Source organism: Bufo gargarizans, chromosome 4, assembly GCF_014858855.1.
Source record: "Bufo gargarizans isolate SCDJY-AF-19 chromosome 4, ASM1485885v1, whole genome shotgun sequence".
In the NCBI taxonomy this organism is placed as follows: Eukaryota; Metazoa; Chordata; class Amphibia; order Anura; family Bufonidae; genus Bufo; species Bufo gargarizans.
In genome coordinates, this window is record NC_058083.1 from 504,242,964 (window position 1) to 504,256,801 (window position 13,838).

At 45.8% G+C, this 13,838-nt stretch overlaps 1 protein-coding gene across 1 annotated transcript in view; it reads left to right on the forward strand.

Annotated features, from left to right (window-relative positions):
- The window catches only part of PPP2R5A (protein phosphatase 2 regulatory subunit B'alpha), a 104,925-nt gene that overhangs the window by 41,616 nt on the left and 49,471 nt on the right, over positions 1 to 13,838 (forward strand). Inside the window, exon 2 of the mRNA XM_044289120.1 lies at positions 11,382 to 11,578. Within this exon, the coding sequence (XP_044145055.1) occupies positions 11,382 to 11,578 (197 nt within the window). The remainder of the gene's footprint in view (positions 1 to 11,381; positions 11,579 to 13,838) is intronic.

Here is a 13,838-nt window from a genome sequence, read left to right on the forward strand (position 1 = left end):
CCCCCACATGAGCCATGACTGATCTCAGTACAGCGCTACGGACTATGTTGGGACTATACAAAGTACAACGTTTTCAACCTCCACTGCAGCATTTTGCGTGTACGACCAAGGTCCCCACCACCCCCCCCCCGCACATTGTCATCTTGTTTTCTACACCAAGAGATAATCCAAGTAAATGAAGGAGCAATATTCGGTGAATCCAGGCTGCCGGCATCCGACGCCCACTACTCTTCCTCTCGGAAACCTGTGTGTATTTATCTCTCGCTCCATGCCAGGCTCAATAAATAGCTGCATGCCATTTCATCAGCTCCCCCCCCCCCCCGCGTGGCACCCAATTATTCATTCCTGGTCAGAGGCTTGCTGTTTAAAAATAAATGGCACAGACGTATTCTAGAGTTTCTGGGCTCCTCTTATTACATGTGTAATGTGATATTATCATCTTCTGTCTCTGGAGACTCCCGGATTATTTTCGGTGTTTGTTTCCTAGCAACTTGCAGGACATCGCCTCTTGGTGACATGCGGAAAAAGCAATTAATTGATTCTAACTTGGGGACGCTGTCATAAGATATCGAGGATGAGGAGGATTGCTGGGAGAAGACGTGTCTACAATCTCCAGATGGTATCGCTCTGCATTTCTCTGTACACCAGCAAGATGCTTAAAGGGGTTGTCCACTACTTGTATATCTGATCGGCAAGGGTCCGCCCGTCCGTGTGTCGTGGACAGGGCTTGTTACTGCAGCATCGCTTCCAGTGCCGACCAATACATAATGGAAGGAGCTACTCCCGAACACCTGTTAAGCGGCCCCCCGAAAATCCGATATTGTTGGCTTATCCTGAGGATGGTAGATTTGAAGGACTTCCATTACTGGGGAGGGGAAGGCCCCCCTAACGTCCACTCTGTGTAAATGTGCCGCTGGGGCTGTTAAAATGGCACAATCTACCACTGGCAAGCAATGATTTTGTATGGGGACGAGGGATGGCTTTAGCGATCACTCCACCCGATACTGTGGAGGAGATCGCTGCATGAAATCCAGTGGACTCCTTCACTGACGAGCAGGCGATTGTCACCTGCTCCGTTGATCGGTGTAAAGGGGCCTTAAAGGGGTGTTCCCATCTTGGACATTGGGGGATATGTCCTCACGCAAGTTTGGGTCCTACCTTTTAGATCTGCACCCATCCTTAGAATGGAGCCCAGCAAAGTAAAGGAGGGCGCACCGCGCATGCGCAGCCGTCCCCATTCATTTCTATGGGGAAATAGTTGAGCGCTTGTTCGGCTATTTCTGGAAAGCCCCATAGAAGTGAAAGAAGCGGTGGCCTCGCTTGCGCGATGTCCTTTCCATTTACTTCAGTGGGACGTCTGAAAATAGCCGAGTGCACCGTTTGGCTATTTTTGGCACTCCCATAGAAATGAAAGGAGGGCAGCTGCGCATGCACAGTGTCAATTTGCAAGCTCCGTCCTAAGGATAGGTGTAGGGAGCGATATGCCTCCAATGTCCAAGATGGAATAACAAGGCCCAGTCACAGGGAGTCTTTTGCAGAATGCGCTGTGTGAACGGGGCCCAAGGTTATGTTCACATCCTGTTTTTGCGTTACATTTGTCATACAATTGAATACGTCGTCTATATTCCCATTGTAGAAAAATGAACGTATACCACATTATATACACGTACGTGTGTGCACCGACACTGTGCCATACTGGTCTCCTCTGCAGGATGATGACTTGTACCAGCCAGTCTCCTAATGTTACCCTATGGACACGTTTAGAGCGTACGACTGGGAACGTTCCTGCCATATACGCTAAGCGAACATCACAATCAGTGACGTGAACACATCCTAAGATGCACCAAATTAGCCGATGCGGCTCGCGCTGGGTGATGAATCTGTTGCAAGTCTACCTTACAGTGCATTCACGTGACCGTATTTTCAGTCCGCATGCGGACCCATTAATTTCAGTGGAGCTATATAAGGTGCAGACACCACCCCGTGTTCGGCCTGCATCCATATATCCATTCTGCGACCCTGCAAAACAATAAGAACAGACACCGGTGAGCCAGCCGCAATGGATGATTCTTTTTTTGGTGCGTTTGCTTCATTATTAGATGTAAAAGTTGATGCGCCTTAGGCTACTTTCACACTTGTGTTCGGAGCGGATTCGTCTGGTATTTGTACAGACGGATCCGCTCCTATAATGTAAACGATGGTATCCGTTCTGAACGGAACCGTCTGCATTATATTTTACTAAAAAAGTCTAAGTACAATTTGTATTCAGACGGATCCGTCCAGACTTTACATTGACAGTCAATGGGGGGCGGATCCGTTTGAAAAATGCACCATATTGTGTCACATTCGAACGAATCCGCCCCCATTGACTTCCATTGTAACTCCGCCTGCTGAGTGGAGGACAGACTGATGCATTCTGAGTGGATCCGCATCCACTCAGAATGCATTGGGGCAGTACGGATGCGTTCGGGGCCGCTTGTGAGAGCCTTCAAACGGAGCTCGCAAGTGGAGCCCCGAAAGCAAGTGTGAAAGTAGCCTTAATAAATGTACCAGAATTTGCTGCGTTTTACTACATGGTTTTGGCACAAGCGCAGGAATACATTTGTCCTATTAGTATTGACATGTTCAGGGAAAAAAGGAAAAAAAAACAACCTATTGGTCAGATGCGACGTGACGGGTTACAGTACGCTCAGACATTCTTAGAGACGAGGAAGCTCGGTAATCCCCTTGAATGACCTACCTGGGAGGTATCGGGTGGCTCTTGGCTGGCTTCATCTTCTTTGTCCTCTTACTTTCCTGTCTTAATTTTTCCGTTTTCTTTTTCTGTCCTATGTGATTGTATTGTTCGTTCTGCTCCTGTCTGTGGCTATGGGTACTTGCCTGATCTGGAATTTAAAGGGGTTGTCCAGCCTTATCACCGGCGGAGGTCAGACACCCTGCGCCCCCACCGATCAGCTGTTTGATGTAGGGTCGGCACCGGTACTACACCGCACTGTCACTCCCCTTGACTTTAATGAGAATGTTGACGGAGCAGTGTTGTTTCAGTGCCGAACCCACACAGAACAGCTGATTGGTGTTGGTGCAGGGTGTCGGACCTCGGCAATCGGCTAGTGATGGCCCATCCTGATAAGGGTGCATTCAGACGACCGTATGTATTTTTTGCACTGCCAAAAATACGGATGATGTCCATGTTGCATTCGTTTTTGTTTTTTTGTGTGTGGACCCGTTGTAGCAATGCCTATTTTTGTCCACAAAACAGACAAGACTAGGACATGTTTTTCGCAGGACTGCGGAACGGACATACGGATCCAGGCAGCACGCGGCTTGCTGTCCGCATGTTTAGCGGCCCCATAGAAATAGGGGGCTATGGTTGGTAAAAATACCTTAGACATCTGTGTTTTCTGGTTGAGTTCTAACATTGTATTTGCTATATTTTGTCAGATGATTACATTTGTATGATGTGGATGTCCGATGATGACATTGGAATTTTTTATTTTATTTTTTGCACCCAGGGGTGAGAGATCTGCAGACTTTTACTACGGATTTTACTAAAAAAGGTTTCACTTCCTCTTTTGTATTCTACAAAATTGAAAACCATCTTCACCCTGAGGGTACGGCCAGGCGGTTTGATGCCGTTTTTGAAGGTAAAACCAGGAGTCGGATCGGTCTTGTAAAATTATTTTTTTTCCCTTTTTATGATCAACTCCTGATTTTGGCTTCAAAAACTGCATCAAAAAGCCTGACCATGTGGCAGCACCCTACAGCGCCATTCACATGGCGGGGTTTAAAGGCTTACTTTGGGGCACGCTGAAAACCTGCTGGCGGCTGCATCCTTTCCACCTCCCATAGATTTCAGTGGGAGGCAGCGCTGAAGATCACTGAGTGGTGGATTAAAGCCGTGGCCCCGCTGAGAACACGTATCCCATCCTGGTACAGTCATGGCTTTAGGCTCCCGCTCCGTGATCCTCAGCGCTGCCTCCCACTGAAATGAAGGCCAGGCAGACACTAACAAAAAAACACGTGGCGCCAGCAGAATTCCGGCGCGCATTCCACGCCAAAAGACACCACGTGAACATAGCCTTAGGCCTAGTTTACACGAACGTATGGCTTTTATAGTTTTTTGTGGTCCGTTTTTCACTGATCCGTTTTTCCGTATGTCATATACAGTATACAGTAATTGCATAGAAAAAATTGGGCTGAGCATAACATTTTCAATAGATGTTTCTGAAAAAACGGAACGGATACGGATGCATTTCCGTATGTGTTCCGTTTTTTGCGGACCCATTGACTTGAATGGAGCCACGGAACGTGATTTGCGGGCAATAATAGGACATGTTCTATCTTTCAACGTAACGGAAAAATGGAAATACGGAAACTGCTTACGGAACACATTCCGTTTTTAATGTGGAACCATTGAAATGAATGGTTCCGTATACGGAACACCAAAAAACGGCCCATACACTCGCAAAAAAAAAACACGATTGTGTGAACTAGGTCTGAGGGTCCAGATTTTCTGCCCATAACAGAGGTTGATGATATGTCGATCGGCTCTCATTGCAGTCATCAGTGTGTTTGGTACCCCGACTCCTCGCATACACGGTACATATGTCTGCAGCACTTCCTCCGCTTACCTGGGGCGATGCGCTGCCAACAGCAATTATTATTTGACTGCATTAAAGAGGTGAATGAGCCCTAAGGATAAGGATATGCTCCCACATGGAGTAAACACTGCGGATATGCATGTGTAAATACGCACTTGGGCCTCATTCTGGTCAGTATTTTGCATCCATATTCATTAGCCAAGTCCAGAAGTGGAACCTAAACAGAGGAATTACAATAGAAGAAGATAGAACAGAAGATCTGTTCCTGGTTTTGGCTTTCAATTACTATTGCAAAATAGTGACCTAAATACAGGTATAAAGGAACTATTCACACAGCGCTGTAAGATCAGGTTATTAGTGCAAATGTATTTATTGTATACCCGGTACATTTATATGACGCTGACATGTTTCATGGCGCTTTACAGACATGTAAGTTCCCTATCAGTATGTCTTTGGAGTAGGGTTGTTTCGATACCAAAATTTTGATTCGGTTTCGATACCATAAAAAAGTATTGCGATGCCACGCGAAAAAAATAAAACGCCAAAAAAGCCGCGTGCATTCCGTATTTTATGGAACGTCCGGCCCATAATTGAACAGTCCTATCCTATTTTTTTTGGGGGGGGGCGGGGGGGGGCAAGGTGACTAAAAGAAAAAAAATTGCGATTTGTGCGGTTTTTATTTTTTTTGTGTTATGGCGTTTACCGCATAGGATTTCGTATATTTTTTTAAAATATTTTAATGGTTTGGACTTTTTAGACGTGGCAATATGTAATATGTTAATTTATTGTTTATATATTTTTTATGTAAAATTGGGAAAGGGGGCGACTTAATAATTTTATTTTATTATTTTACTTTATTTTTATTTAATAACTATTGCCTTTAGGGGCTAGAACCTGGGATATTTTGATCCCTTGTCCTATTCACCCTAATAGAGCTCTATTAGGGTGAATAGGACTTTACACACTCCCTGCTTCTCTGTGCTTTGTACACACAGCAGCAGGGAGCTTACCATGGAGGGCTTCAGTAGCGTCCTGTCTGCCATGGTAACCGATCGGAGCCCCAGGATTACACTGCTGGGGCTCCGATCAGAAGCTGCCACTGCACCACCAATTAAGAGGGTACCTGTGGCCACTGCCACCAATGATTTTAACCACCTCCGGACCGCCTAATGCAGATGTGCGGTCCGGAGGTGGCAGCCCTGCGCAGAGTCACGCATATACGCGTCATCTCGCGAGGGCCGGGATTTCCTGTGAACGCGCGCACACAGGCGCACGCGCGCACACAGGCGCGTGCGCTCACAGGAACGGAAGGTAAGCGAGTGGATCTCCAGCCTGCCAGCGGCGATCGCTCGCTGGCAGGCTGGAGATCCGAATTTTTTAACCCCTAACAGGTATATTAGACGCTGTTTTCATAACAGCGTCTAATATACCTCCTACCTGGTCCTCTGGTGGTCCCTTTTGTTAGGATCGACCACCAGAGGACTCAGGTAGGTCAGTACAGTCGCACCAAACACCACACTACACTACACCCCCCCCCCCCAGTCACTTATTAACCCCTTATAAACCCCTGATCACCCATGATCACCCCATATAAACTCCCTGATCACCCCCCTGTCATTGATCACCGCCCTGTCATTGATCACCCCCCCTGTCAGGCTCCGTTCAGACGTCCGTATGATTTTTACGGATCCACGGATACATGGATCGGATCCGCAAAAAGCATACGGACGTCTGAATGGAGCCTTACAGGGGGGTGATCAATGACAGGCGGGTGATCACCCATATACACTCCCTGATCACCCCCTGTCATTGATCACCCCCCTGTCATTGATCACTCCCCTGTAAGGCTCCATTCAGACGTCCGCATGATTTTTACGGATCCATGGATACATGGATCGGATCCGCAAAACACATGCGGACGTCTGAATGGAGCCTTACAGGGGGTGATCAATGACAGGCGGGTGATCACCCATATACACTCCCTGATCACCCCCCTGTCATTGATAACCCTCCTGTAAGGCTCCATTCAGACGTTCGCATGCGTTTTGTGGATCCGATCCATGTATCCATGGATCCGTAAAAAATCATGCGGATGTCTGAATGGAGCCTTACAGGGGGGGTGATCAGTGACAGGGGGGTGATCACCCTGATTACCCTGATCACCCCCTGTCATTGATAACCCCCCTGTCAGGCTCCATTCAGACGTCCACATGCGTTTTGTGGATCCGATCCATGTATCCATGGATCCGTAAAAAATCATGCGGATGTCTGAATGGAGCCTTACAGGGGGGGGTGATCAATGACAGGGGGGTGATCAGGGAGTCTATATGGGTGATCACCCCCCTGTCATTGATCACCCCCCTGTCATTGATCCCCCCCCCCCCCCCCCCCCCCCCCTGGTAAGGCTCCATTCAGACATTTTTTTTGGCACAAGTTAGCGGAAATTTTTTGTTTTGTTTTTGTTTTTTCTTACAAAGTCTCATATTCTACTAACTTGTGTCAAAAAATAAAATCTCACATGGACGCACCATACCCCTCACGGAATCCAAATGCGTAAACATTTTTAGACATTTATATTCCAGACTTCTTCTCACGCTTTAGGGCCCCTAAAAAGCCAGGGCAGTATAAATACCCCACATGTGACCCCATTTCGGAAAGAAGACACCCCAAGGTATTCCGTGAGGGGCATATTGAGTCCATGAAAGATTGAAATTTTTGTCCTAAGTTAGCGGAAAGTGAGACTTTGTGAGAAAAAAACAAAAAAAATCAATATCCGCTAACTTATGCAAAAAAATAATAATTTCTAGGAACTCGCCAGGCCCCTCATTGAATACCTTGGGGTGTCTTCTTTCCAAAGTGGGGTCACATGTGGGGTATTTATACTGCCCTGGCTTTTTAGGGGCCCGAAAGTGTGAGAAGAAGTCTGGGATCCAAATGTCTAAAAATGCCCTCCTAAAAGGAATTTGGGCACCTTTGCGCATCTAGGCTGCAAAAAAGTGTCACACATGTGGTATCGCTGTACTCAGGAGAAGTTGGGGAATGTGTTTTGGGGTGTCATTTTACATATACCCATGCTGGGTGAGATAAATATCTTGACCAAATGCCAACTTTGTATAAAAAAATGGGAAAAGTTGTCTTTTGCCAAGATATTTCTCTCACCCAGCATGGGTATATGTAAAATGACCCCCCAAAACACATTGCCCAACTTCTCCTGAGTACGGCGATACCAGATGCGTTACACTTTTTTGATGCCAAGGTGGGCAAAGGGGCACATATTCCAAAGAGCACCTTTCGGATTTCGCAGGCCATTTTTTACACATTTTGATTGCAAGGTACTTCTTACACATTTGGGCCCCTAAATTGCCAGGGCAGTATAACTACGCCACAAGTGACCCCATTTTGGAAAGAAGACACCCCAAGGTATTCTGTGAGGGGCACGGCGAGTTCCTAGAATTTTTTATTTTTTGTCGTAAGTTAGTGGAATATGAGACTTTGTAATAAAAAATAAAAAAAATAAAATCATCATCATTTTCCGCTAACTTGTGACAAAAAATAAAAAGTTCTATGAACTCACTATGCCCATCAGCGAATACCTTAGGGTGTCTACTTTCCGAAATGGGGTCATTTGTGGGGGTTTTCTACTGTTTGGGCATTGTAGAACCTCAGGAATCATGACAGGTGCTCAGAAAATCAGAGCTGTTTCAAAAAGCGGAAATTCACATTTTTGTACCATAGTTTGTAAACGCTATAACTTTTACCCAAACCATTTTTTTTTTTGCCCAAACATTTTTTTTTTTATCAAAGACATGTAGAACAATAAATTTGGCGAAAAATTTATATATGGATGTCGTTTTTTTTGCAAAATTTTACAGCTGAAAGTGAAAAATGTCATTTTTTTGCAAAAAAAATCGTTACATTTTGATTAATAACAAAAAAAGTAAAAATGTCAGCAGCAATAAAATACCACCAAATGAAAGCTCCATTAGTGAGAAGAAAAGGAGGTAAAATTCATTTGGGTGGTAAGTTGCATGAACGAGCGATAAACGGTGAAAGGAGTGTAGTGCCGAAGTGTAAAAAGTGCTCTGGTCATGAAGGGGGTTTCACCTAGCGGGGCTGAAGTGGTTAATACTGGGGGTGCTGGGGGGGGCACACTGCGCCACTAATAATTAACCTTTAATACAGATACAGGAGGCGGGTATCGCCGGCACCCTCCTCCTGTATTTGTATTAAAGGTTAATTATCATTGGTGCCACAGTGGCCAGGCACCTGCTATGCTGGCTGCTTGACTGCCGCTGTTCGCCGAGCTCACTTGCTCAGACGGCGCAGCAGTGTATTTCCTTCCCCCGTCCCGCCTCCTGCTTTAATAGCGGCACATTCATTGGTGGCAGTGGTGCGGGCAGCTTCAGAGCCCGCTCACTACTTCCCATGCGCGGATGAAAACATCTGCTATCTGGTGGGGGAGGGGAGCAGCCAATGGTAGGCAGGGATGGAGACGAGCCTGCCATTGGCTGTCCCCAACGACCGCTGCCCCGCCTCCCCACACCCCCTACCCAGGACACCAGATGTTTTCATCCGCGCAGTGCAGTGTGGGGAGCGGGGTAAGTATATTCAATGTGAGGGCCCCAGCATATGGGGGAGCTTTTTATAGTCTTGGATAACCCCTCTAAGGCCTCATGCACACGACCGCTGTTTCGGTCCGCATCCGAGCTGCAGTTTTTGCGGCTTGAATGCGGACCCATTAACTTCAATGGCGCTGCAAAAGATGCGGACAGCACTCTGTGTGCTGTCCACATCCGTTGCCTCGTTCTGTGGTCCGCAAAAAAAAAAAAATATAACCTGTCCTATTCTTTTCCGTTTTGCAGACAAGAATAGGCAGTTATATCTATGGCTCTCCGTGCCGTTCCGCAAGTTGCGGAACGCACACTAATGCCATCCGTGTTATTATTTTGCGGATCCGCAATTTGGGGACTGCAAAACACACAACAGTCGTGTGCATGAGGCCTAAAGGACATCTGTCCAGGGAAACGGAGCAGAATAGCTAAGATGCACTAATGTGCATGTTGTTAAAAACACTCATTTCTCCTGAGTGCAGCAAGACATGTTTGCCCCTACAGCAAATGCAGAGCACCATGTAATGCTTCATTTCCCCTGTGGTGGTGCTACAGAGTAATTGCTTCTGGGTTCCCCCACAGACTAAGGGCTTGTTCACACGAGCGTGGTTTTGGTCCGCTCTGGTGCAGACCCATTCACTCCATGTGCAGTCCACATCCGTTGCGTCCGCAAAAATTATGAGTCCTGTCCTATTCTTGTCCGTTTTGCGGAGAAGAATAGGCATTTCTATAATGGGCCTCCTGTTCCGTTCCGCAAATTGCGAAAGGCACACGGGCGGCACCCGTGTTTTGCGGATTCGCAAAACACGGCACAGTTGTGTGAACAAGCCCTAAAGCTGACAGCAGTGGAGAAGTCGAGCCCTGTGACTCAGCTCATTCAGTTTTACAGCTGCTATAAAGAGGGAAGTTATATACAATATCTGTGTCCTAGTGACCGACATGAGATCAGTAAAACGCAGAGAAAGTAATCAAAAAGGCGCTGTTCACTTTGGACCTTAGGAGGACAATTGACAACTGGGCCAAAGGGAGCTGCACAACCCCCGAGCTCCAGTCCAGAGCGGCTCTGCCTACTTAGACCCTGTTCACAGTTGCGTTACTGATCAGGCTACCGGAGCTCACCATATCTGGCATTGCCGCATACGACCATTTACCACCGGATATTCAGCCGGATCAGGCTACTGGATCCCGGACGTAGCGGTGACCAGGGCCTTAGAGGGCCAGTGGTGAAATGTTCAGTAGATATCCTGAAATTCTTTGTATTGCATTGAAGTTTTTTTTATTCGTGTTTTTAGATTATTTTTGTATTTACATCATGGGCCAAATCATTCATGTAACAGCCAACCTCAGCAACAGAGTTGGGCCTCATTCATACTGCCATGATGTGACTCGGTGTGCAAAACGTATAGTGTGCATCAGGTCAAGGGGTGGAAACCTTGCACAAATTTTGTATTTCAGAGTGTTGTGGGCATGCTCTGTGGCTAGCCTCTCTACATGATCATGGGGGCGGCCATCTTGCCTGAGCTTTTGTTAATAGCATTGAGAGCAGGGATTGGCAACCTTTTTGGCACTCCAGCTTCTGTGAAACTACAACTCCCAACCTGCACACTTAGTTGGCTGTTCTTGTCACTCCCGTAGAAGTGAAAGGAGGATTCTGGGAGTCCCGGAGGTTGCTGATCCCTGATTTAGAGAGATCACTTGCACCCATATAGGCTATAGGAACTTGTAAACTTTTTCATAGACTTTTGTTGGAGAGTGTTGTGGGCATGCTCTGTGGCTAGCTTCTCTACATGATTGTGGGGGGCGGCCATCTTGTCTGAGCTGCTGTTAATGACCTTTAGAGAGATGACTTCCACCCACATGGAAATGTTCCTAGACTTCTATGGGAGTGTTGTGGGCGTGCTCTGTGATTGTTCAGGGAGGGGGAGGGGGTGAGATGTCTTTTATTTTCTCTCTAGTAACTGTATTGTTTGTGAAAAAGCCTTTTCATTGTCTGAAGCCATCAATAATGTAATGTATGCTTTTGCTGTGTCGGCTGCAGGAAGCGCGGTCTCGGCGACCAGTAAGAATTGCCCGTTTAGCATCGTTTACACAGTCCCGGCTGCGCTTTATGAGCATAGGTGTAACTGGCCCTGCCTTCTGTACTTACACATGTCATTGTGTTCCCCTATAGATGCCACGTCCGGGGACCAGCAGGATCTCTTCTGTCAGAAGCTACAGCAGTGCTGTGTACTGTTTGATTTTATGGACTCTATATCCGACCTAAAGAGCAAAGAAATCAAGAGAGCCACGCTGAATGAGCTGGTGGAGTACGTGTCCACAAATCGTGGAGTGATCATAGAGACTGCGTACCCCGATATCATACGAATGGTAAGTCCTGCCGAGCGAAATCTACCCTGCAAACCTTTATATTAAAGGGATTGTCTAGGACTAGAGGAAGTCTTTCTGCACTGTGTCCCCCCCCAGGTGGGGGTCAAATGGGGCTGAGTTGCATTACCAGACTCTACCAGTGGACAGGAGTGGAGCTGTAAATAAGAACAGGCAGTACCTTGTACAGGTCGATGTGTAGATGAGGCAGGACGGATTCTTCAAGGGGCGGCCTCCTTAGTTTCTTATGAAATCAGGTTCAATAGGTGTCATGGGAACAAGAAAAAGAGTACATTTTTGCTTTGATTTGCAGTATTTTCTGGTTTCTCCCCCCCCCCTTTTATACAGTTGTAAAATATTTGAATACAAAAATGTCACATGCATATAGGCCGTATCACTGACTCCACATCTGAGCTGTATGGCACCATAATATTGTGCCCATACAAATGTGCAGGGCCTTACGGTACCGCCATATCCTAATGTGACACGTTACATGGATGCCATATACTACCCCTGCAAGGGCTAACCTCCAGCAGTGGCAACACTACGACTCCCAAGATGCACACTTGCTTGGCTGTTCTCAGAACGCCATAAAAAAAGGAATGGGGCATGCTGGGAGTCGTAGTTTCACCACAGCTGGAGCGCCATCACTGCACTAAGCTATTCTCCCCTAGAAGCATTGATTGTAGGCAAGTACCGCCCCGTAATACAGTGCCGCATGGCGCTGTATACAACCTGCATGTGCAAACCTGTTTGTGGCTGCACCGTTATCTCCAAGTGTGAACGGTCCTAATATTTTTGTAAATGTGTCAGGAGCTTGCGGCACAAATGTGAGTCGGTGTGGACCATCTTTATGTAGTTAAAGGAAATGTCACCAAAATGTTATCTGCCAGTTAAAACCAGATGGCAACACACATCCTTTTTTCTTTAATCTGATTTTATTTTGTGATTTATAGATTTATTTCTTCTATTTCCTGAACACAATTATGGGGGGCGGCCATCTTGCCTGTGCTGTTCTTAACAGCATTTACAAAGCCTTAAAGGAAATGTGTCACTAAAAACTTTATCTGCCAGATAGTAACAGATCTGCTTTTTTCTAATCTTTTTTTATTTTCAGATTTTTTAATTTTTTATTTTTTTATTTAATTTCCTGAACATTATTATGAGGGCAGCCATCTTGCCTGAGCCGTTCCTAATAGCATTTACAAAGCATTACGAAATTTGGTTTGCGGTAGCCCCATGGGCCATAGACACAATGGATGGGACCTCAGTGACTTCTTCTATGGCAGAGTCTTCTAGGCATGCTCTGTGACCTGTGCAGAGCTCATTATACAAGGAAAGAATAGAAAATCTGTGACAATCGCCTGTGACAACCTCTTATCTATACACAGAGGTGATATCATTACAGGCAGGATTAGAATGACCGATAAGCAGATAACTGCAGTAAAGTGATCTGTACAGACCAAGAAGTGGTGCCAATTATTAGGCTTAGTGGGAAGCGTGAAAACTGCAGGATCTTATGGTTTTTTGTGTAAATATAGATATTAACATGGAAAATTTTAAAATGACATCAAAAATTCTTTGAAAATTATGCCCAGTTTGAGAGATTTATTTATTTTTAAATTGTATGGTGGATTATTTTTATTTTATTTACTATAGTTTTGCTTTGTTCTGTGATGACACCGGTTGACATATGCTGTACCAAAAATAAAAAGGTTTTTTAAGATCTGTAATTCATTGACTAGATTCACGGCATCAGATATAAACTAAGTCTAAGACACGAGGCCATGGACATTTCATTTTGGTGTAACTGGCTCTCAACAGCTGCAGTATTTTATCACCCCTGCAATACATGGGCTAAAGTGTGTGAACACCCAAACATCATCTGCATTAGTTTTTACTGAGCATTTATTCTGATCCCATTGGTCATTAATGTGAAGCTGGTTAACCATTTACCATCCATTTTTGTGGGAACATAACGTGGCTATGGGTAGTTCAGTATGTTCATCTTCAGTGTGCGGCATTATCATAGGTGTGACACAAATTGGCTCAATCAGCTTTGCAGTTTTGGTCCAAATCTGCCTGAAGGCTCACAAAAAGATGCCACTATACCTCAGCAGTATGTGTGCTTTCATGATCTTTACCATCACTGTGTTGCGCCTTTGTTTTGATGCTGCCAGGGCTTGCTGTGGTTGGGATTACAGTTCCCATGATTCATCTCAGACTTATTTAGACAAATTTACTAACGTGAGAGCACCTAGTT